Raw genomic sequence first — 24,769 nt, 5'->3', positions numbered from 1 at the left:
CACATATTCCAGGGAGAGAGAGACTAAAATATTCCAAGACCAGAAAGGAGAGATAAACAGAAAGGAGTTCAGTTGGTTAGAGCATAAAAGGTGCAGATTAGGAGAATCAGGTCATAAAATTTCTTGTGAACCATGGTAATGACTTTGAACTTTACCCTCAATTAATTGAAGCCACAGAAGGATTTTTGGCCAAGATACCGTAATCAGATTTATACTTTAGAGAGTCACCCTGGGGTGTAAAGAATAGGTTGAAAGGGGCAAACTAGAAGCACAGGGATTGGTTAGGACATATTATTATAAATCCTAAAGAGAAAAATATTTTAACCATGAAATATATCAGTTTCTTCTCAAAGACATTTTGGGAGTGATGAACAAAGCTCAGAGAAACAAAGGTTTTTCAGTATAGGAACATTGATCCAAATATTTATTTTTCAATAATATCTAGTAAATGTAGCTTCTTGGATCAGATAGTGGTTGTTGGTAAAATACCTCATTGAACATTAGAGAGTTACACAAGTAGTTGTTTTTTGTAATCTGCAAACACTAGTGCAATAACAATTGTAATTTGTGCACCCTATTGTATCCAAAGACCAGTTTGGGATCAAATAGTTGAGTGTCAAGAGAAATATGTAAAAAAGAACTAAGAGTTTTTGTTTATAGCAAGTTCAGGGTGGATTTTTATTGGCTTATCATGGGCTGTGTAATTGGATCACAGGTGTGTAGTTTAAGAGCTCAGTAGAGGCTAGTCTGGTCAGACCACAACTGGAGTATGATATTCAGTCCAATGCTAGAGTTTAAAAGTGGCATTTACCAAATGGGGCATATAAGCCATCAGTATGCAGAGGGACTGGGTGCTGAATTTTTTGAGGAATGGCTGGTGGAACTTTTAGGACTGCATTAGTTAAGGTTGGATTTGGCTGTGGGTAACAGCCAAGAGATTAAGCAAAGTAGAAGTTTATAATTCTCAGGTAAAATCATACTAATTACTCACAGATGAGTCCCCATCATGATGAATAACTTGCAGTTCTCGATCACCCACCATCCCACTTCTTTCAACCCCATCCTTAGTGACTGGGTGCTCAGTTTTCTCTGCCTAAAATTCCTTTCCCAATGTCTGGATGAGGTATCATCTCTGCCAGAGAACCTTTACCAACTCCTGCCCACTGCAGCAGAAAAGTGTTTGTCATGCCACATAGCATCTTATTTTCCAATTTCTTCGTGACCATTCTCCTCTCTACCTTGTATTATGGCTTTTTTGGAGTCCTCTCCATTCCTGGGTGTTAAGGCTTATATGTCTTATTCTCCTCTCTACGGTTCACAGTCCCTAGAAGAGCACCTTGCACTAGTAGGTATTCATTTCTTAGTGAATGGGGACAGGACCTGAGTCTTGGAAGGTCCTGTCCCCATTCACTTACAGGTGAAAAGGGAGTGAGAGAAGAGCTGGAAGCAAGCTGTCCCTATTATTCTTTGAGCAAATTATCAGAATTATGGATTAGATGGAATGTTTGAAAAGACTTTCTCCAAGGCTGAAAGAGAAGGTTTCTTTGGGTGTCAGCTCTGACTTGGTTTGAAAAGAGTTCAAAAGTTTAACAAGCAGTTAAGTTTGAAAGGCACAGTTATTGCTTGTCTGAGATGCCAGTTCTTTTGTGGGCTTTTTTGATGAGTTGACGTAGTTGATTATTGCCATCTGAAAATTGTTACTATATTTTGTGCTCTGGTCAATAGAGCACTGGGGCAGGCTTTTAAAATGTAATCTTTGTGAAGGCATTGACTCCTGGAATGAATAAGGTCTTCTAGACCTGGGATTTCAGGTTCTATTCCAAGCCTGAAGGCTCCTTGGGAATTCCTGAGAAAAAAAAGCAAGGGAGGTCTTAGGGAGAGCACTCAACATAGCGCCCCTGACCCAATGCACGTTTAAAACAAGACCAGAACCCCTTTGATTTTACATATTGAGGAACTGATAACTTTTTTTATTTAAATGGCTCAGCTGCTAAAATTAAAATGCAAAAAATGACTTACCTAAATCATACAATGTAGCTTTGTAGATATATAAATCATTGGAATGTAGCTTTGTAGATATATAAATCATTGGAAATGGGAGGCGTGCAGCTGGTCGGGGCAGCCTGTCAACCTGTACAGTCACCTAAGTGCTCTTCCCTCAGACTGAATCTCTTACTCATGGTTTGTCATTCACAACAAATAAAGTCAGCTACCATTCACTGGGGCCTACTGAGTCAGGCACTCTGTCGGGCAGAAAAAACGAGATGTCCGTAAGCATAGGAGCATGGGATAGTACGGTCTGCGCGGGGAACCCAGCAGTTTCAGGCCATGCATGTGAGCAGGGAGGGGCAGGTACAACAGGAAAGAGCGGGGCAGAAGCCAGAGCCCAGAGGGTAACAGGTCATCAATGCCATGTCTTAATATCCCATTATAAGAACTAGCATTTAATGAGCAATTACTATAGCAGTCACTATTCTGAGTGGCTGTGCCTGTTACAACTCGTTGAATCATCACAGTAACCATATAATGATTGGTTTTCTTAATTTTGCCATTTTACAGATAGGGCACAGATATGTTGAGTAACTTGCCCATGAGTGCACAGCTGGTAAACAGAATTTGGGTCCAGGCAGGTTGAGCTGCACTTTGAGCCGTTGTTTACTCTGTAGCAGGAAGGTGTCTAATTTGTGCCCACGTGTGCATTTGTGTTTCCAGTCACGTTGGCACCTGGTGGCTGTCTCAAGGGACAACACTTTGACTTTTAATATTTTTCAAAATAGGGTCTGGCAGGCAGAAATTACCTTGGAAATCTATGAGAATGTTTTTCCTCGAAAAACAATCCAAATTAAGTTTGGAAATTACTTATTTAGATCTCCAAGCCAGCTGGATCCAAAGGAGCTGGAAAAAAGTGTCCCTTTTTCTCTCTCCTTTAGAGCCAGACAAGATACAAAACCTACATTGCCGGCCTCAGAACTCCACGGCCATTGCCTGTTCTTGGACCCCTCCTGATTCTGACTTTGATGGGTATAGCATTGAATGCCGGAAAATGGACACTCAAGAAGTTGAGTTTTCCAGGAAGCTGGAGAAGGAAAAATCTTTGCTCACCATTATGACATTAGTACCCCATAAAAGGTACCTCGTGGCCATCAAGGTGCAGTCGGCTGGCATGACCAGCGAGGTGGTTGAAGACAGCACGATCACAATGATAGACCGTGAGTGTCCCCGGAGGGGTGCGCCAGAGTGCACCTTTCTCTGTCGCACTTATCACTGTCGCTGTCCCTTTGTACACAGCTCACTTCCACATCAGCGTGTCCAGTTGTCACTCAGAGAAGAGGACGTAAAAGGCTCTGGGAAATGCAAACATTTCTCTGTGCAAAGTACCTTGGCAGCAAACAAGTTAAAAGATCCGCAAGTACTTAAATGAGTTAGTATTTTAAACACATCACTTTGCCTGATACAGTTAGAGCTATAATGGAGCTTTTAAGCAATTTGATGCTACAACTTCAGGAAATCCTGCTGAGGAGCTGCCTCTTTCACTATGTTTAATGTGCCATCGGCAGTTATTTCCTCAGTTTGCTTCCCTTAGGAGGGAAGAGGTTTTCTTGATCACACACACACACACACACACACACACACACACACACAGTAGGTGAGTGGAGACCTTCATTTTGCTGATTGTCATATGTGAAAGCAGAGCTGTGACCCTTCTTGGTTCCTTCCCCACTCCTCCTCAGGCCCTCCTCCTCCACCTCCACATATCCGTGTGAATATAAAGGACGTGCTAATTAGCAAATCTTCCATCAACTTTACTTTCAACTGCAGCTGGTTCAGCGACACCAACGGAGCGGTGAAATACTTCACTGTGGTCGTGAGAGAGGCAGATGGTAAGTGCATTCCCTCTACTGTGAGATGCAGGACTGCTTTCTCGGGGCCACTGTGGGGGCTTCTTCTGTGACCATTCTTGAAAGTAGAAAACATAATTTTTATAGCATTTGCTTTATCTCTGCTAGCTGCAGGGAGATGTAACAAAGACTGCACAAAGGTTCTTTCAGCAATAAAGCCTATTTTCTGGTGGGTATAATTTTTAAATGGGTGAATAATAATAATAATTAATAATTAATAATAGTAGCAACCACACAGTAATAACAATCACCATCATTTATTGAGCCCATACTATGTGCCAGGTACTGTTGGAAATGCATTGTGTGTAGGGACTCATTCCATCTTCACTACCCATTCAGTCCTGTTCACTGCTCTTGTTTGTGGTCTGCCCCTAAGCAGAGACATGCTTCATCTGTCTTCCCTGTCTCAAATGCCTCAACCAATCACATGCTCCCAAACAGTCCCCAATTCACAAAAATATTCAAAAGCTTGAGGAAGTGCCCCGGCCGGTTGGCTCAGTGGTAGAGCGTCGGCCTGGCGTGCAGAAGTCCCAGGTTCAATTTCCGGCCAGGGCACACAGGAGAAGCCCCCATCTGCTTCTGCACCCCTCCCCCTCTCCTTCCTCTCTGTCTCTCTCTTCCCCTCCCGCAGCCAAGGCTCCATTGGAGCAAAGATGGCCCGGGCGCTGGGGATGGCTCCTTGGCCTCTGCCCCAGGCGCTGGAGTAGCTCTGGTCGCAACAGAGCAACGCCCCGGAGGGGCAGAGCATCGCCCCCTGGTGGGCAGAGCGTCGCCCCCTGGTGGGTGTGCCAGGTGGATCCAGGTCGGGCACATGCGGGAGTCTGTCTGACTGTCTCTCCCCGTTTCCAGCTTCAGAAAAAATACAAAAAAAAAAAAAAAAAAAAAAAAAAAAGCTTGAGGAAGGAAACAGATGATCATAAAAAGCATTCCTCCGTTCTCTAGTGAATTTTCAGTAGTGTGTATTATGGTCTAGTTATTTCATGCTCAAATTATTCAGTGTCTACTTAAGTCCCATGAACCAGGCAAATACTAGGTAATAAACAACATTCCATACAACCACTAAGTATGGTCTTTAGACATTATTACATATATCACCATTTGTCAAAATACAGGAGTGTTGTATTTTGGTACACACATATTCGTAATTGTATTAGTCACTGAGGTCTTGTGTTATTCCTCCAAAATATTCTGCTCACAAAAATTAGGGAATATTTCAAAATGAATATAAAGCTATAAAACATCACCTAATTTTTGTGAGCAGTTAGATGTTTGTTGTGTCAGCATGGCATTGATATCTTTTGCATGTTTTCATTTTTTAAGATTGTTTAAGGTGCTGCACATGAGTTTCTAAAGATCCTTAACTATTTTAACCCATTTGTGAGCAGTGGGAAACTTGAAACCTGACAAATGTGGGAGCTAAATAGTATTTTAGTCTCACCAGGTACCTAACGATCTATGTTTTTATATCTTACTTAAAACTCTACTAAAGCTCAGGATGCATAATTAGTTAAATAATGTCAAGGGTCAGTGGTACATCCCAGATTTCTTTACACCTGATAGCTGGAAATAAATTGTACTGTGGAGAGACTTTAGATTTAAGTAGGCTACAATGAAGATAATGTTTTATTACATAAAAAAGCAGTGACAAAGAAATGAAACCATACCCCAGAAAGCAAAGTCGTGTTCTTCGGCCAGGTGGGTTTCAATTATTGATGTCCAGGGGGATGGGTTGTTCCCCTGGTGATTACGACAGTGATTGGCAAACTCATTAGTCAACAGAGCCAAATATTAACAGTACAACAATTCAAATTTCTTTTGAGAGCCAAAGCTTTTAAACTTAAACTATATAGGTAGGTACACTCCTTATTGAGGTAGTGCTCGCACGTGGTATTTTGTGGAAGAGCCACACTCAAGGGGCCAAAGAGCCGCATGTGGCTCGCGAGCCGCGGTTTGCCAACCATGGATCTAGGATAACAATCCATCTCATAGAAGTAGCATTTACAGCATGGACGCTCATCCTAAGGGCTACATTCCTTTTCAACTACTGCCAACAAGATAATATTCCCGAGGTCCACTCATTTTGAGCAAATTTTATTAAACAAGTGTCCAGGATATGATGAACCCCTACCGTACCGCTTCTTGAAGTTCATTGTAAATGGTACTCAATCTCCATAATATTTATCTTCCTAATGATGCTTTCCTTTAGCCAACATCCAAACCGGTGTACAGTGCCAAAGCACACAGCAGGCTGGGTGGACAGGGAGGGGTTCTGGGAAGTGTTCTACATAAGGGGCCCAATTCAAGCCAGGATTAAACTGTACTCAAGATAACAGTGATGTACCCGGAGCAGTTATCAGACGAGGCGTGGCACGTGGAATGTGCTGGTGGGGCGTGACTGCTCTGGCCTTGGACTTGATTTTTCTTATCTTTTCCCTGTTTCCCAGGTCATAGGGATTTCCTTATTAGCTTAACTACAATGATTATTGGCAAGGTAGAGAGCTTGTTGAGTGAGTTAAGTCTCACAGTCGGGAGTGGTTAACTTTCTGGCGTTGTGCAACACATTATCATTTGATTTTAATGAGAAACCCCCTCACACGCACATTTGGAAGATGATGATATATGTGGGTGTGTGGGTCTATCTATATATGATTCTGTGTATACACTATGTATTTATCATTTACTTTAGAAAAAGTGAGTTAAAATTAATTTTATTGGGAGAATTTCACAGCATCCTTTGAGGTTGCAAATTTGGCACTATGACAATGACCAGAGACGGTGAGGCGTCGGCCTTAGAAGCATAGGGAGAGATCACTGGATCACAAGAAGGTCAGTCTTCACCTCAGGTGTTCTCCCTGCAGGCAGCGATGAGCTGAAGCCGGAGCCACAGCACCCTCTGCCCTCCTACCTGGAGTACAGGCACAATGCCTCCATCCGAGTGTATCAGACCAATTATTTTGCCAGCAAATGTGCCGAAAGCCCTGACAGCAACTCAAAGAGTTTTAACATTAAGCTTGGAGCAGAGATGGAAAGCCTGGGTGGAAAATGCGACCCCAATCAGCAAAAATTCTGCGATGGACCGCTGAAGCCGCGCACTGCCTACAGGTTAGATGTATTGCCATCATTTTGCTCGGAAGGGACGTGCTACATTACTAGGCGCTCAGCTGTCTGGGCATCTGATGCACATGAGTTCCTGTAGATTAATCGCCTACATTACAAGAATGCTCTATATTTTACTGGGTAATTTATAAAAGTTGTGTTCCTGCCTCCCTTCATAGGTAATGTGTGAAAAGGGCCTGAGCGCTGTGCAAAGGCTCTCATTCATTATGTGAAGAATTGAAGGTTCTTAATAGATTGTTCTTTCTCCTAAAACTTCTTTGGTACAAGTCAAATCAATTCCCAGGTTACCAACTATGAAAATGCCCAAGTAGGAAGATTGAGTTTAGGGAGACCCAAGAATGATGAGATTTTATCTTCCACTTTTAATGAGGACTCAGATTACACTTGTTTATTTACATTCTAAGACATAAAAAAATAAAAGTGCCTGTGGTTCAGACAGAGCTCTTGAAAGGTGAGGCCGCTGAATGAAAGGGAGGGAGCATCCCGTCCTCACGCTAAGATGGCAGATGAAAACGGGGCAGCTGTTTGGCTTGGTCCCAGAAAGCACTGCGGCAGCCAACAGGCCCTCCCAGCTGTAGGAACTGGCACAAGTACACAGCATCCCACACCAAGGTCCTCCAGAGAAAGAGAACCTGTGCTGCGATCTTGGATATAAAGATATAGGCATTCAAGATTGGTACATCTGCTAAGCCTGTGCTTTATCTGTCGTATGTTCCCGGAGCTGATGTCTAGCTAGTACAGCATCAAGTCAGCTTCTGTATGGGCCAGAGTCTATTCACATTGGTCAGGGCTCCAGTGATTGACTCTTAGGTATTTTGAGTATTGCCCCTGAGTCAGCTCCAAAAAAGAGACAGTGACCTGAAATCGACCTGAGAGTACTCTTGGCTACTCCCTCACATCAGCAAAGGAAGGCCAATGGTTGTCCTAAAACAGAGTGCTCACTTTGGGCAGGAACTCTGTATGGTCACCCCTGCCTAGGACACTCCACAAAAGTAGTATTGCCACCCTAGCCAAGGTTCGCACCTCCAGAGTGAACATGCACAAACTTATTAGTGATGTTTACTTCACTAAGAGACTGTTATGAGTTTACCTGTAGGAGGTGAGTTCTTGGACAGAGCAAAGGAGAAATGGAAGAGAGATCAGAAAGTCAGAATCCTCCAGTTTCTATAAAAATCAAGAGATGCCTCCGCTCCTTAGTCACTTGGGCTCAAGGGAACTTGAGCAAAAGTCTCCCAAGGGTTATTTTCTCTTTTGTGAGTTGAAAAGTTGAGACTGTTTTTGTTTGTTTTTGAGAGAAGAGAGAAGATGCTTCATCGTGACATTTCAGAGAGAGAGACTAAGAAGCTAGAGACTGTTCACATCCAGATCAGAGCCCACCAAGCTCCAGCATGTTCCTTCCTGTCCCTAACAGCTGCTGAGGCCCCGGGAAGTGCCCCTGCATCTGACTTCCACTGCGGCCATTTTTTTTGGTCATTAGCCTTTCAAACAGCATTTCAGTTCTCTAGTCGTTATTTTTCCCAACTGCAAAACATTACAGGGTTGTCCTGGGGAGTAGATCAAACCTAGTCATGCCCCTTCTAGATTAAGGCCTTCCAGGGGTTCTGGGAACAAGTGAAGATTCCAGAGCAGCACACACAAAGCTTCCTCCCTTGCCAGCTTTGTCTCCCACCGCCTGCCCAAGTACACCCTGCCGCTCTGCTATGCCTCACTCCTCGGAGTTCCTGTGAATGTAGCATGGTGCTCTTTTACTCTGAGCCTTGGCACATGTCTTCCACTCTATTTGGGATGCCCACCACCCCCTCGTCTGGCCGGTGAATTCCTTTCAACAGTTCAAAAGCCAGCTCAACCCTCAGCTAGCCCCAGGTCACCCTTGTCAATGCATGACTGGGCTCCATTTCCACAGCAACCAATCCCTACATTCCTCCGATCCTCATTGACCAGTGACTTTTAACCCTTTGTTTAATCACCTCCCCTCTTCACTACACCGAGAGGATGTACAGTCTAATAGAGGAGACAGACTTGACACATGACATTGGTCATGAAATAATACGGCAAGTACCAGGCACAAAAGGAGTGCTTATTAAATATTTCTATACTGAGATAATCTATGAAAAGTTACACATTCTTGTTATAGCGTAATCAACCCAGGCCGTACACATTTGTTTTCTAGGATACAGCTTTTCTCTATTTCTCCAACATACATTTGCCTCAGTCCTAAAAAGCATGCCAGGCAGATAGTGCTTAATGAGAGGAGGCATAGCCCTTCAAAGTACATGGGAGAGCCAGGTGCTAAGTGGCCACTTGTGTGGTGGCTACTGAACCCTGGTTCAAGGAAGTTAGCACTCCGCCTGTCTGAAGACAATAATCACCACGGTGATCCTCAGTGCTGTCAGGCATCTTTTTTCCAGAGAGACTAGCTGGATATGAAGGAACATGGAAAAAGAAAAAATAGGATTGAAAAAAAAATTGGAAAATGCTAGGCTTAGTTGATATGCAAGTTTATTATGTCAGTGAATATAATGTGTTCCCTTTTGTCGTAGGGTTCCTATTATTTGGTTGTATAATTAGCATTATTCCATATGAAAAGAGAAAGGGCAGAGTGTGAACGGTGAGAAGCGGTTTTGGAGGTGAGGAAAGTGCTGATCTGGTTTTGTTTCTATTCTAAATAGAATAGCAACGTGACCACAATCAGGTAGCCAGCTTCTCTTGACCTCGTTTTCCTCAAATAAAAGAAATTGAGCCATATGATCTCTAACTTTGTGTTATAGAATTTGCTGATTCTGGATGCAGTAAAACTTGAAATAATTACTATCAGATATCTATTCATGAAAGTAATTGTATTCATATTATTAAATTTATCATGCTGCTAATACATTCAATGCATGTGCCTCCTCTACAAAGCACTGGGCCAGCTGCTGTAGGGTATAGAAGATCAATAAGATGGAGCCCCTGCCTTCATGGAATTTATAACTTAGTGAGATAAAGAAGAGATATCTGTAAAAACCGAAGCAGAAATAGTGAAGGACATAAGAGGGGTGTAGGAAAATAGATGCTGTGAAGGTTCACAGGGTTTCCTGAGGAGGTACTCCATCTTTTTAGCTGAGCACTAAAAAGTCGGTAAGGGCCCTGGCTGGTTAGCTCAGTCAGTTAAGAGCATCATCCTGAAACAACAAGGTTGCAGGTTCAGTACACAGTCAGGGCACACACTGGAAGCAACCAATGAATGCACTACTGAGTGGAACAACAAATGAATGCTTCCCTTCCCCCTCCCCTCTCTCTTCTTTCCTCTCTCTGTCTTTCTAAAATTCAATCAATAAATTAAAAAATTAATCCCTGGCCAGATAGCTCAGTTGGTTGGAGTGTCATCCCAAAGCGCAGAAGTTGCTGGTTCAATCCCTAGTCAGGGCAAATACAAGAACAGCTCAATGTTTTTGTTTCTCTCTCCCTGCTTCTCTCAAAAAAAAAAAGTAGGGAAGGATTTTAAAATATGGAAATAAAGACAGATTTAAGGTGGAGGGAACAGAGGGAGTTAAAGTGCAGAAGCAGAAATACACAAATTGTTTAGAGAAGAGCAAATAGTCCAGTTTTAAGTAGGGCTGGGGTGAGGGGGCAGGAAGGACGAGACCAAGAGGATAGGATGACATAGGATTCTGAATGAGTGCTAACTGCTGGGCTAGGGAATGTGGCTGTGCTGGCCATTTCTGGAAGTGATTTTGAGGACAGAGTTCTTGATGACCCACCAATTTTAAGTTGAGCCTATGCTACACATCTCCTTCCTGAGTTCCTAATGGTCCTTATTCATCTGGCTCCATTTTATACTTTGCACTTGTACCTGTGAATCCTAGAATTTTAGAGTAGAACATAACAAGGTTGTAATATCCAAGGCTTTCATTTTGCTGATGAGGAAACTGAGAAATAAAGAACTTTAGGAACCATTCAGTGAATCAGCAACAGAATGAGAGCTAGGCCTCAGACTCTTGGCTTCCTAGAATGGGCCCATTTTACGAGCCGTCCAACAGAAGGCATTCCTGTCACCAAAATTAAGCCAAGAGGAAATAAGAGAAAAAATCTAGACTAGAGGTCAGAAAATACAGAATTTGGTTTTCTTGCACCAGCTTTTTCTATGGTCCTGAATGAGACATAAACTCTTCCCAAGCTTCAAATTCTAAACTTCTTTTTCCTTTCTTCTTCTTCTTCTTTTCCAAGTGATAGGAGGGGAGATGGAAAGAGTCTCTCGCATGTCCCCTGACTGGGATCCACTCAGCAACCCCTGTTTGAGGCCAATGCTCTGCCCATCTGGAGCCATGCTCCCAACTGAGCTATTTTTAGTGCCTGAGAAGGACATTTCTGGAGCCATCCTCAGTGCCCAGGGTCAATAAGCTTGAACCAGTTGAGCCATCTCTGTGGGAGGGGAAGAGAATGAGAGAGAGAGAGAGAGAGAGAAGAGGGGAGGGGTACAGAAGCAGATGGTCACTTCTCCTGTGTGCCCTGATCAGGAATCAAACCCAGGACATCCACCCACCAGGCTGATGCTCTACCACTGAGCCAATTGGCCAGGGCCTCTAAACTTCTAAAGTAATACAATAAGCTTCCTTATATTGGAGAGGTTGGAAATAATGAAATAGAACCATGATTATCAGAGTTCTTCCATACTTGTAAATCACTATACAAAAAAAGACAACCCTCTTATCATCAGAGAGACTCGTTTAAATTTCCAGAGGTATACAATACATTAATAGCACTCACCTTCCCAATTAACATACATTGACTACTGGTGACACTTTGGAAGTAGCTTGTGATACTTTCATCAACAGTCTGTTATTCCTGAAAATACAAATTTTGACTTGGAAAGTATCTTTTAGAGATAGAAATCATATCATGTGGGTGACTAATAGCATCTTGTTCATATTATAAGGTCACACTAAGACTGGGCAGGAGTTAGAAGGAGCGGACAGAGGGGCAGAATAATTGTCCCTGGCCTGTTATCTCTTCAGCATTACTGCAGCACACGCCCAGGTACTTTGGGGTTCAACAAATCTAGACTTTTTTAAAAAGGAGAAGAAACTTTCACTCACTTTTATAGGATTTAACACTAGGAAAGGTTTTCTCATATAAACCAAGCCTGATACTCTGTCAGTAAACCTGTAATCTGAGAATCTCAAGATAGAAAGAACTCAAGAGGTGGCCCAAGCCAGTGTTGGCCTCAGTGTGCAGTCCCCTTTTGTAGCTCCCCCGAGAGCTGGTTCTCCCCCAGCCTCTGCTCGAAGCCCTTCACTGCCTGTGAGGCTCATCCTCTGGATGTCAGAGAGTGACTTGGGTTCCTACACTGCACCTCAATCCATGACTGCAGCCTACTGAGCTTAGTCTATCCTCAGGGAAGAAAATAATGGTGTCTGTTTTCTCTTCTATAGGGCAGTCTTTCTTAAATCTAAAGTCAACTGTCATGTTCTTCTAATTCTCCATCACCATTTTGGTCAGGCACTCAAACAACCTCTAATGCTTCCTAAAATAGGTTCCCAGAAACTGAGGGCAGCCCTTCAGACTGGACCTGACTCACCCAGAGAACAAGAGATTTAAGTCCTATAATGGACAAACGGGGCTTTTCCTCCAGGCTGAGGTTATAAGTCTGGGTTTTAGGAGCTGCACCTTGCCTGCTGACTGAATTCAGGACCAGTGGTCTCCAGGCGGCATCCCACAGGGCCCCTGGCCCACTGCCTCAGAAGTTCTCCTGCCCAGGTGACTGCAGTAACTCCAAATGTCAGCTGCAGTGTCCTACGTCAGTGTGTCCCTGTCACTCTAACCCCACTACAGCCCAAGTAAAGCTCATCCCCTGTTCCCAGTCTATCTCCCATTTCTATCAGTGATGTCATTTTTCTACCCAGTGACCTGAGCCCAAATCCAACAACCATCTTTGATTCTTCCCTTTTCCTCTTCAGACTAAGCCCTATCCAGCATCTCCTCCTAATGCCGTTCAGTCTTCTCATCGCCACTGCCCCAGACCCAAGTCCCCTGTCCTTGGCCTGGACTATTACACGAGTGTCTAGATGAACTACTGTGCTACCTGTAGGCCTTTTGCTGGATCTCTGACATGACTTCATACTATTCACCTGCTTGGAACCCTGGGCTCCAGCCCACCCATCTCCTTATGCCCAAATACATGGTTTTCCTCTTGTTTGCAATTTAATATGTGCTTTCTTCTTTTACTGTTTGCCTTATTTCTTTATATTGTTTTTCTAGTTTTCAAGAGTAGTGACCATGTATCTCTTTGTACCTTCAGCAATTAGATATAAAGAGAGCATTAAGTAAATTTTATGACAATGATAAAAAAATATTTTTAGATAAAAGGCTCTTTCAAAAATAGTGCCAAAAAGATGGGGAGATACATAATTTTATTTGTAATATGTATAATGTTCAATGTAAAATTATGTTATTTTTTTAAATAGCAACAATGACAATAATACTAATAATATTGGAATTTGACCCATGTGACTGCTCTAACAGGCACCATAGAAGACTGCCCCCCAAAATGAAGTTCACGTCTTCCTAAACCCTTCAGCGTTCTCCTCCATGGTCCTCCTTGGTGTTAGTAAATGTCACCTCCGTTCTTCCAGTTGTTTCTCAGCCAGAGCTTGTGGAATCATCCTTGATTCTACCTTTCATACTGCATAGCCATCAGCAAGTCTTTCAGCTCCTCCTTTGAAATATCCAACACTTCTCACTATTAATACTACTGCATTCTGGTCTAGCCCAGCCTCTCCCACCTGGGCTGCTGCAACCAGTCTCTCTTCTATTGTTGCCCCCATGCTGTAGCAGCCACAGTGATCCTGATAACACCCTCCAGTGGCTTCCCATGTCTCTCAGAACAAAAGCCAAACTCTCCTCATAACCTTCTGGGTCTTCCATGGTCTGGCCCCATCTTGATTTCTCTCGTAAAACCCCCTCATTCATATACTGTGCTTCCACCATGCTGGCCGCCTTGCATGCAGGCACATTCCTGCCTCAGAGCCTTGCACCTGCCTGGAATGCAGCCATGGTGCCCTCCCTCCTGTTCCTCAGATTTCTGTGTATGTACCTTTTCATCAAGGAGACCTTCGTTGTCCCTGCTGAATAAAATGGTCCCACATGTCCTACACCCATTGCCTGCCATCTCCCTTACTCTGCTGTTTTCTTTTTCATATTATATTTGTGTATTTATTATTTGAGTTCTTCCATGAAAATATCACCTCTGGGATGGTCAGGACTTCTATTTTCTTCCTTGCAGTATGTCCACCTCCTAGAACAAGGACTGGGACATAAATAGAGGCTCCATAAATATTTGATGGATGGATGGATGGATGAATGAATGAATGAACGAACGAACGAACGAACAAACAAACCCAGGTCTATCTGATTCCATAATTCATATCCTACCCTACATATATATTGACAGATGCCCACTCTGTTTCTCCCTGAGCACATTTTTCAGTCAGCCCTGCTGTAGTCAGCCACTAATTTATACCTAAATAAATCTGTTTTCTTTTCAGAATCAGCATTCGAGCTTTTACACAGCTGTTTGATGAGGACCTAAATGAATTCACAAAGCCACTTTATTCAGACACATTTTTTTCTTTGCCTATCACCACTGAATCAGGTAAGGCTAACTTTTCCATCGACCCACATATTCTACCGACTGCCAAGAGACCTACAAAGACTGCCAGTGGGGAGAGCCAATATTTGGCTGGTGGGGGGGGGAATGTTTATTTTCACTTGGAATTTAATCTTTATGTGCTTACGTATTGATGCGGATTAGAGGAATTACACAGCCTGTGAGGGAGAACGCACAGAAGGGGCATTACGGTAATACAGAAAATAGCGAAGTACCAGGTTGTTTTTTCCTATTAAAGATGAATTTTTTTCAGTGGTGGGTGAAAACATTCAAGTAAAGAACTCACACAGGTCAAATTATAAATAGATATGGAGGGCTTTCCAATGTATACATCCATATACATAGAAATGTATAGGAAAAAAACTAGAAGGAAACACACTGAAGTCTTAACAACGACTATCTCAAAGCAGCAGGATTATAGGTGACCTTTTTCTCTTTTGCTTGTTAAATGTTGTTTCTACACTATAAAAGAAATGTTAACTTAAAAGTCTTGACATAAATTTATGAAAGAAACTTCTTTTATGCGTTAGAGGGAAAGCTTGAGTAATAATAGCAGCTAGTATTTACTGGTGACCTTTCCTACCGAGGTCGTTTTCAGCATTGCACACAGAATAATTTAGCCAACGCTCACTACAGCCTTCTGAGGTGGATACTGTGATCATTCCCACTTTCTAGGCGAGGACCTGAAGCACTGAGAGTTTGAGCTATTCAGATTACTGTGCAAATGCCTGCTTGTCAAGGACACTTTCATTGACCATGCTGAATAAAGTGTCGTAGAGCTGAGAAAGAGAGCAGAGCTGATATTCTGGCACTTTCTGTGTGAATCCTTAACCTGTACACTGCACTACCTTGGACTATTTCCAGAAGGCTGAGAACAGCATCATTTTCCAGCACATTTTCCTTTATTTCCTCTGCCCTCAGCCTTCCCCTGAAGCCAGTGTTTCCCAATGCTTGGTCTCAGGAAGTTCTCCGTTATAGCTGAAATAGTCTGTCATGCTGCGTGACAAAAACTACTCAGCCTCACAAACACTCCCATCTCTTTATGCCAAATATAGGGATAATCTCCCACTTTTCAAACCAAAAAGATTATCAGAACACAGTTAAGATGATTTAGATATGTTGGCTTATAATTTAATATTAAGTAGAGGCTTTGTAAACACAGCTCTTTCCTCTTTGAAATTTTGTTGTACAATAAAAATTCTATATAATCCATTTGAGAGATATAGTAAACATATATTAAAAAATGAGTATTAATCACATTAAAAGAAAGATGATTGTGTTTGTTTGATGAGTCTTGAAGGCAACATTGAATAAAAAAATCCAAGGTCTTAAAATGAAACTTAAAAAATGGGATAATCTATAGACCTAAACGTAAGAGCTAAAACAATAGAACTTTTAAAACACAAGAGTACATCTTTGCCACCTTGAGCTAGGAAAGGATTGCTTAGATATGACACCAAAAGCACAAGCAATAAAAGAAAATAGATAAATAGGACTTGATCAAAATTAAAAACTTCTGTACTTTGAAGGAGGCCATGCATAAAGTGAAAAGACAACCCACAGAATAACGAGTGTTTGCCTATCACATATCTGATTAGGGGTATCCAGAATATGTAAAGAACTCTTACTCAATAATGAAAAGACAAATAACAAAAGCTCTGAATAGACATTTCTCCAAAGAAGATATACAAATGTCCAATGAGCACACGAAAAGATACTCCAGATCATTAGTCTTTAGGGAAATGCAAATTAAAACCACAAGACACCACTTCATACCCAATAGAATAATTATAAGCCAAAAGACAACAGGTTTCAGCAAGAATATGGAGAAATTGGAACCCACCACATTTATTGCTTGTGAGAATGAAAAACGGTAGAGCTGCTTTGGAAAATAGTTTTTCAGTTTCTCAAAATGTCAAACCACGAGTTATCATTGAACCCATCAATTCCCCTCCTAGGAAATAATATTTCTCCAAGAGAAATAAAAGCATATGTCCACACGAAAACTTGTATATACACATGTTCGTAGCAGCATTATTCATAATAACCAAAATTAGAAGTAAGTCAAATGTCCATTAATAGATGATTGGATAAACAAAATGTGATATGGCCATGCAATGGAATGTTACTGAGCCATAAAAAGGAGTAAAATACTGATTGATCCTACAATGTGGCTGGACCTTAAAAACCTTATGCTAAATGAAAGAAGCCAATCACAGAAGTCCACCTATTTGTGACTCAGTTTATGTGAAATGTCCAGAATAGGTGAATTTATAAAGACAGAAAGCTTAGTGGTTGCCTGGGGCTAGGCAGAGGCGAGAACAGGTAATGACAGCTAAGGGCATGGGGTTTCTTGGGGGGGGGATAACAATGTTATAAAGTTTGGTGATGTTTGCAAAGCTTTGTGACTGTACTAAAAGTCATTGAATTATACAATTTAAATTAGTGAATTGTATGGCATGCGAATTACATTTCAATAAAACTGTTTAGAAAAATGGGCTACTCTTACCTGTTCATAAACCAGTAGTAATATTATACCAGAAATAAAAATAAGATTTTGTTAAAATAACTCTCAGCAATTCACTGGATTTGCGAAAGTCCCAGATGCTGTAACTCGTTTTCTACAAATGAAATAGCATTTTTATTTCGGTGGCAAACTGCTGGCATTTATCTCAAGGATCCCAAGCTTTACATACAAGCCCAAGCAAGTCCAACATTCCTTTAAAAGCTAAATACCATTGGCCCTGGCCGGTTGGCTCAGCGGTAGAGTGTTGGCCTAGCGTGCGGAGGACCCGGGTTCGATTCCCGGCCAGGGCACATAGGAGAAGCGCCCATTTGCTTCTCCACCCCACCGCCGCGCTTTCCTCTCTGTCTCTCTCTTCCCCTCCTGCAGCCAAGGCTCCATTGGAGCAAAGATGGCCCGGGCGCTGGGGATGGCTCTGTGGCCTCTGCCTCAGGCGCTAGAGTGGCTCTGGTCGCAACATGGCGACGCCCAGATGGGCAGAGCGTCGCCCCCTGGTGGGCAGAGCGTCGCCCCTGGTGGGCGTGCCGGGTGGATCCCGGTCGGGCGCATGCGGGAGTCTGTCTGACTGTCTCTCCCCATTTCCAGCTTCAGAAAAAAGAAAAAAAAAAAAAAAAAAAAAAAAAGCTAAATACCATTAACTTCAAAGGTTTAATGACCGACCTGCTGTTACAGGGTAGCAGCCAGCATTCCACCTTCTGGGCTGCGGCTGCATACTCCAGATAGTAAATGCCTCAGTGTGGGCATCTTTGAATTCTCCCATAATAATGTTCCTGGGAGGTAGGGCTTCTAGCTTCCTTACTGGTTCGTTAGCACTAATGTGTCCACCTGGGTTTGTTGTTTCCACCTGGATTATTGTAGAGCCTTTGTTCGGAGTCATTGAAGGTGTGAGTGCTGCCCTGTTCTTAATTGGCATGCTGGTAGCTGTTGTTGCCTTATTCATCTGCAGACGGAAAACAAGGTGAGTACAAAAATCCCTGTGGTGGCGCAGTGGATAAAGCTTCGACCTGGAACTCTGAGGTCACCGGTTCAAAACCCTGGGCTTGCCTGGTGAAGGCATATACGGGAGTTGATGCTTCCTCCTCCTCCCCCTTTCTCTCCCTCTCTCTCTTCTTCTCTCCCTCCTCTCTCTATAAAAATGAATAAATTTAAAAAAATCCCCTTGGTGATTGGGCCCACACTTCAAAGATGCAACTGAAAATGCCCCATAGCCTCAACAGTAAGAAGGGAAAAGAATTTAATTTCTCTCAGTTAAATCACCTTTGTTTCTCAAGAAAAACAGAGGTCAGACCCTAAGACCATGACTCACTTGGTTCAGCCTCTCTCCACACCATAGATGAATTATGCCCACCCCAAATGACTGAGGGGCTGTGTGTAGCTTTATTTCCATGTGAAATAACCCCTTTTGCACAATAAAAAAATTTCTGTGTGTGTGTGTGGTTCTACCTCCTCATGAAGACAGAGATGTCTGCAAATTGTGTACCCAAACACTTTTCTGAAATATGCTGAAAAGGATGGTTGACATCACCGTTTTGTGGCTCATATCTGCTATGCTAATTTAAGGAGAGACCAAAAAGAACCAAAGCACATGGTCCCAGTGCCACACTCTCTTCTCTTAGGGAATTTCTTTTATTTGGCACACTGTGCTGCTTTCTCTTGAAGTCACGTCTTGCAACTAAGGTTTACTGGGGATTTTTTTAAGGAAAGTTTTATTGAGAGTGTGGGAAGTGATTGTGACCTGTAGCCAAAAAAACAGAAGACAAATCTTCAGCTATCGCAGAGATCCGTTTCTGGGTGGGAAAAAGCTATTTCTTCTTTGTGCTCTTCCTCTCTTTTCCTCCCTCAAAGAGACGTTGGCTGGATGTACGTCGACATGAATACTGAAAAATCCATAGATGCACAAACATGCACAGCCATACCACAAATGGAAAAATATGTTGAAGTCAAGTTTCATAATCATAATGTAAACCCTCTCCCTTCTGTTCCAGCCATGGTCGAGAAAGGCCCTCTGCCCACCTCAGCATCCGCCGGGACCTACCGTTATCTGTCCATTTGAACCTGGGTCAGAAAGGGTGAGCACCACCCTTCCTTCACACACTTTACTGAAAGATGAGTTGATTGTATTGTGTGCGATTTACTAATGAGGTCTTTCTTCTTTTGGCTTCCTTTCACAGTAACCGGAAAACTTCTTGGTAAGAGAGAAAACTCATTAATTACTATATTACCTGCTTTGGAAATACAGCTCTAACTGGTTATGGCATTTCCCCTTCGGTAATTTTCTTTTTCTTTTGTTATATTTTAACTGTAGCCCAATAAAAGTAAATCAGTTTGAAGGGCACTTCATGAAGCTGCAGGCTGACTCCAACTACCTTCTATCCAAGGAGTATGAGGTACAACTCAGATATAATGATGCTTTTAGTACCCAAGTTTTTAGCAGAATTTCCCTCCCAGCCTTCACTGTGGAATCATGGGCTGGTTGGGCTCACGAGTTAGGGTGACACTTAGGCTCTCGGCTGGGTGCTCTTTTCTGCCAAATCCCTTCCCTGCACAACAGACCACCTCGTCTCACAGGCCATGTCCTGTCTAGACTTGCACAGCAAACAAAGGGCTACCTAGATTAGATGGTAAGAGAGATGTAACAAATTGCAAATGCAAACCTAACGCTGTCAGTTGCTCAACCTGGCCACATGACCGACTGGGAAATAATGGGCTTCGGTGGGAAGTGCCCAGGCTTTGGATTCGATTCCCAGCTTTGCCACCCTTGTGACCTGGGGCAAGTTCGGTATCCTGTCTGAGCCTTCTCTGTAAAGTGGAGGTGAGCACACCTCCCGCGGGGCTGCGGTGGGCGTCAGAACTAATGCGCGCAGAATGTGCCAGGCCTTCCATAAAGAGCAGCTAGGGTACACATTCTCGTGTTATTATCTGTCTCAAGGGTCATATGATTTGCCGCCTTCTATTTCATAGTCTCTACTTACAAACTTATTTTTGATCTAATAGGACCTAAAAGACGTGGGTCGAAACCAACCATGTGAAATTGCACTCTTGCCGGAGAATAGAGGGAAGAATCGATACAACAATATATTGCCCTGTGAGTTTTGTGTTGAAGTGTGTGATACTCTCTTCCCCGGGAATACAATGGGCTAAAGAAATACATGGGAGAGCTGGGTTTGGAAGATCTGAGGCTCTGAATGCCTTTAAAAAGGACTGACTTGGGCCCTGGCCGGTTGGCTCAGCGGTAGAGCGTCGGCCTAGCGTGCGGAGGACCCGGGTTCGATTCCCGGCCAGGGCACACAGGAGAAGCGCCCATTTGCTTCTCCACCCCTCCGCCGCGCTTTCCTCTCTGTCTCTCTCTTCCCCTCCCGCAGCCAAGGCTCCATTGGAGCAAAGATGGCCCCGGGCGCTGGGGATGGCTCTGTGGCCTCTGCCCCAGGCGCTAGAGTGGCTCTGGTCGCAACATGGCGACGCCCAGGATGGGCAGATTATCGCCCCCTGGTGGGCAGAGCATCGCCCCTGGTGGGCGTGCCGGGTGGATCCCGGTCGGGCGCATGCGGGAGTCTGTCTGACTGTCTCTCCCCATTTCCAGCTTCAGAAAAAATGAAAAAAAAAAAAAAAAAAAAAAAAAAGAAAAGGACTGACTTGTATGTGACTGAGCTTGCCTCCAGATGGGTAACAACCAGCTTACATTCTGGTTCTGAGAGGCCTCTTCTGCTGTTGACATTTCACCATGTGGTCTTACTGCTTCTCCTTGGAGGCCTCAGAGCAGGAACAGCATGGCCAGCAAAGACCAGCCTAGGCTTACTTAATGAAGTCTCCAGTTAGAAATTATTATTGAACAGTTCTTACATATTTTCACTATCTTCACCCTATTAGGTGAAGCAGCGGCAGGCAGTTTTTCTGGGTGGGACTCATTTCAGCAGTGAGAGGGAGCTGGCCGGTCCTTGGGCAGGTGTTGTAGTGTTATATGTAGTGTTACAAAGGAAAGCACAGAGGGGCCTTCAAAAGGCATCCGGTTGTTTGTATGTTTAGGAGCCACCTATGCAACCTCACGTGAGTTAGTTATCCTGTCTGAGCCTCTTCTGCAATGTGGAAATGAGGACTATCCCTGTGGGGATCAGAACTAACGCACATCAAAAACCAAGAATTCCATAAACTGTAGGAAAATCCCTCGAAGACTCAGTGACACATCTGTCTCAATATATTTCCTTCCAGATGACGCCTCTCGAGTGAAGCTGTCCAATGTAGATGATGACCCGTGCTCCGACTACATCAACGCCAGCTACATCCCTGTAAGTGCACCCCGAGGCTGCAGTGCCGGGTGAAGCTCCGATGGCTGACCACACTGGAGATACCTCTCCTTCCACGTGCTATGTTCTCAGGTCTAGAAATAGAGGTTTTAGAAGACCGTGTTTGATTGCCATAAAACGGGGTGTTCAATTCCATCACTGCTAAGACTCATTTTTCACAATGGCTGTAATCACAAGAGATTAGCATGAGCCCAGGATGCACTCTCACGGGTCATTTTCGTGCTTCCTAAAAAAAGCCAGACCTCCCCTGCTAAGGTTACTGACAGAGGGAAGCTGATTCAAAGTTCCTTGGATTTTTGAAAACCAGAGACACAGCTCCCAGGTTGTGTCACACCTTCCGGCTCCGATTCTGGCTCGCCTCTCACCCGCCTCCTACAGCACACTGCTGTGGGAAAAGCTCTGAGGTCAGACGAGACCCAGGTTTCAATCTCATCTATGCCTTTGCTGGACTCTGTGACCTTGGACAAGTTAAATCACCTCTTTGGGACTCCATTTTTTTTCCCCCAAACAATGAGGATGAATAATAGTTACCTCAGATAATCATTCTTTCACTCAGTAAACACTTGTTAAATCAAACACTGGGCTATGTACAAGGATAGGGTAAGGTAGAATCTGACCCCCAAGGAACTCTCAACAGAGTTGGGACATCAGGAAATGATGGTGTGATGCCACAGGAAACGCATTCCACATCATCCAAGGGTCTGTTCAGACGCAGATTCCGGTACAGCAGGGCTGGGCTGGGGCCTGGGATTCTGCACTTCTAACAAGCTCCTACGTGAGCCCTATGCTGCTGGCCTAAAGACCACTCTCTGAGTAGTAAGAGGGTAAAGGTTGTCACAGGAGGCAAACCTCACCCAGCAGCCAGAAAGATAAAGGAAATCTCAGCCGAGCAGGCATACATTGAGACCTGGAGGATAAATAAGGAATAGCCAGATGAGAGGCAGTGTCTGGGTGGGCAGGCCGTGGGAGTAGCACAAGTGACACATGTAGAGGCTTGGAGGAGAGGAAATGAGACTAGAATCTGCAAGGAATTCTGTATTACTGGACTTCAAAACAAGTGGGTGGCCCTGGCTGGTTGGCTCAGTGGACAGAGTGTCAGACTGGTGTGTGGAAGTCCCTGGTTCAATCTCTGGTCAGGGCCCACAAGAGAAGCAACCATCTGCTTCTCTCCCTCTCCCTCTCCCTTTTTCTTTTCTCTTTCTCTTCACTTCTTGCAGCCAGTGGCTCAATTGGTCCGAGTGACAGCCCCAGATGCTGAGGATAGCTCAGCTGATCCAAGCATCTGTCCAAGAGAGGAGTTGCTGAGTGGGTCCCAGTCAAGGCACATGTGGGAGTCTGTCTCTTTATATCCCATCCTCTAACTTAAAAACAACCAAACAAAGAAAAATGAATGGGTGAAAATATCCTAGCTCATAGAGTTGTGGGTAAGATTAAATAAGATCTGGGGAGGTCCTGACCCATAGCACATTATATGGTAGGTGCTCTATAAAAAGTGGTTTCCCTTTCCTCGAGTTTCCCTTGCATGACATCTCTTCCCAACATTCTAATGTCAGTTATCCAAAATGACTACAAGCGTCTACGTTAAATAGGGAAAGAGCTTGATCAAGGTTAGTCCCTCAGCACCCCCCTACACACACTCACAAACACACATGATTGTGGATGAAATGTTTTCTAGATTATCACCTGAGTCCTCCCTCCATTGCCTTCTAGAATAGACTCAGCTTAATAAAAAAGAATTTGGCTCTTAACAATAGTTGGCTGTCCTGGCCCTTGTCCTTCCTGCTCCCAAGGCTTGACACTTGTGTTAGTGTCTTTTTGTCAAGTCAGAGGCCTGGCTAAGACCTACACATCATCTCATCTGCAGCGCTCTTTGTTTAGAGTTCTGAAGAGACCCATTGTTTCTGACTCTCCATATTGTAAATTCATCGCAGGGCAACAACTTCAGAAGAGAATACATCGCTACTCAAGGACCTCTTCCTGGCACTAAGGATGACTTCTGGAAAATGGCGTGGGAACAGAATGTTCACAACATTGTCATGGTGACCCAGTGTGTCGAGAAGGGCCGAGTGAGTAAACAGTCTTCCTGACTTCCGAACTTTGCTTCCCGCCACCTGGAAGCAATGCTTCCCCACCATTAAAAGTTAACCCCTGCAAGTAACTAGGTGAGGAGCATAGGACAACACATCAGTGAGTGAAGCCACTCAGTTGTAAAGGGCTTTGTTAGGTAATGCCCGATTCAAGGAGCTTGGATCTGAAGTTTCAGTCAAAGGTTTCCATTTGAAGAGGAAGATTATCATAAAGACCCATGACACAGAAAGATTGGCTGTGCATCGGCTCCATCCTTCAGTGTATGGTGAGAGGAGCCTTGTTGAAGTCACTGGCTCTGTCCTTGCTTTTAAGGAAGAAGAAGTGAACTTTAGGCTGCATCTTCAGACGCAACATAAAATAGTCAACTAGACAGATTAAGCACCTCTTGCAATGCACTTTTTTTTTAATCAAGTGAGAGGCAGGGAGGCAAAGAGACTCCTGCATGCGCCCTGACTGGGATCCACCCGGCAAGCCAACTAGGGAGCATTGCTCTGCCCATCTGGGGCACTGCTCCATTGCTGGGCAACAGAGCTATTTTAGCACCTGAGATGAGGCCATGGAGCCATCCTCAGAGCCATAGGCCATCTTGCTCCAACAGAGCCATGGCTTTGGGAGGGGAAGAAAGAGAGAGAGAAAAAGAGAAGGGAGATGGTTGGAAAAGCAGATGGTCACTTCTCCTGTGTGCCCTGACTGGGAATTGAACCCCGGGGCAATGTACTTCTAATCTTCTACCTTATATAGTTATTTTGAGGATTAAAAGATTACATGTAAAGTGCCTAGTATCTGTGGTCGATAATGTATGTTCATAATCCTCTTTCTCCTGTCTTTCTATGTGTAATTTTGAACTTAGATAAATGTTCTGACTTTTCAAAGATCATTTGGCACATGGCTATTGGTCCAGGATAGCACAGTGATATCAAAAGATAAATAAAAGAGAGCCTGAAAAATATAGCCTTCCTCTATCCATCTAAATCTCTCTTCAAAAAGAACCATTGTAAGATATGCTTTCTCTGCTAGTGGAACTGAAATGTTGAGGAAATTAAAAAATAAATAAATAAGAACAAAATAAAAACCTCCACCACAAAACACTGTGCCTGAATGGTAAATGCCCCCAGAGGCTGGGGTGTGCTCTCGCTCAGTGAGCGTCTTTTGCTCGTTGCAGCAACGGCTCAGCCTCAGCACTGGCGGTGAGCAG

General features: G+C 43.7%; 1 protein-coding gene across 2 annotated transcripts in view; it reads left to right on the top strand.

Moving 5' to 3' along the window:
• Positions 1 to 24,769, top strand: part of PTPRB (protein tyrosine phosphatase receptor type B) — a 120,518-nt gene that overhangs the window by 74,616 nt on the left and 21,133 nt on the right. For both annotated transcript variants that reach the window (XM_066257663.1, XM_066257664.1), the window contains 11 exons: positions 2,931 to 3,209; positions 3,732 to 3,881; positions 6,758 to 7,001; positions 14,540 to 14,646; positions 18,044 to 18,143; positions 19,171 to 19,254; positions 19,357 to 19,374; positions 19,491 to 19,572; positions 20,180 to 20,270; positions 21,392 to 21,468; positions 23,418 to 23,552. In XM_066257663.1, the coding sequence (XP_066113760.1) occupies positions 2,931 to 3,209; positions 3,732 to 3,881; positions 6,758 to 7,001; positions 14,540 to 14,646; positions 18,044 to 18,143; positions 19,171 to 19,254; positions 19,357 to 19,374; positions 19,491 to 19,572; positions 20,180 to 20,270; positions 21,392 to 21,468; positions 23,418 to 23,552 (1,367 nt within the window). The remainder of the gene's footprint in view (positions 1 to 2,930; positions 3,210 to 3,731; positions 3,882 to 6,757; positions 7,002 to 14,539; positions 14,647 to 18,043; positions 18,144 to 19,170; positions 19,255 to 19,356; positions 19,375 to 19,490; positions 19,573 to 20,179; positions 20,271 to 21,391; positions 21,469 to 23,417; positions 23,553 to 24,769) is intronic.

This window comes from Saccopteryx bilineata, chromosome 2 (assembly GCF_036850765.1).
Source record: "Saccopteryx bilineata isolate mSacBil1 chromosome 2, mSacBil1_pri_phased_curated, whole genome shotgun sequence".
NCBI classification, from domain to species: Eukaryota; Metazoa; Chordata; class Mammalia; order Chiroptera; family Emballonuridae; genus Saccopteryx; species Saccopteryx bilineata.
The sequence above is the reverse complement of the archived record's forward strand: the minus strand, read 5'-3'. Positions and strand labels throughout refer to the sequence as shown.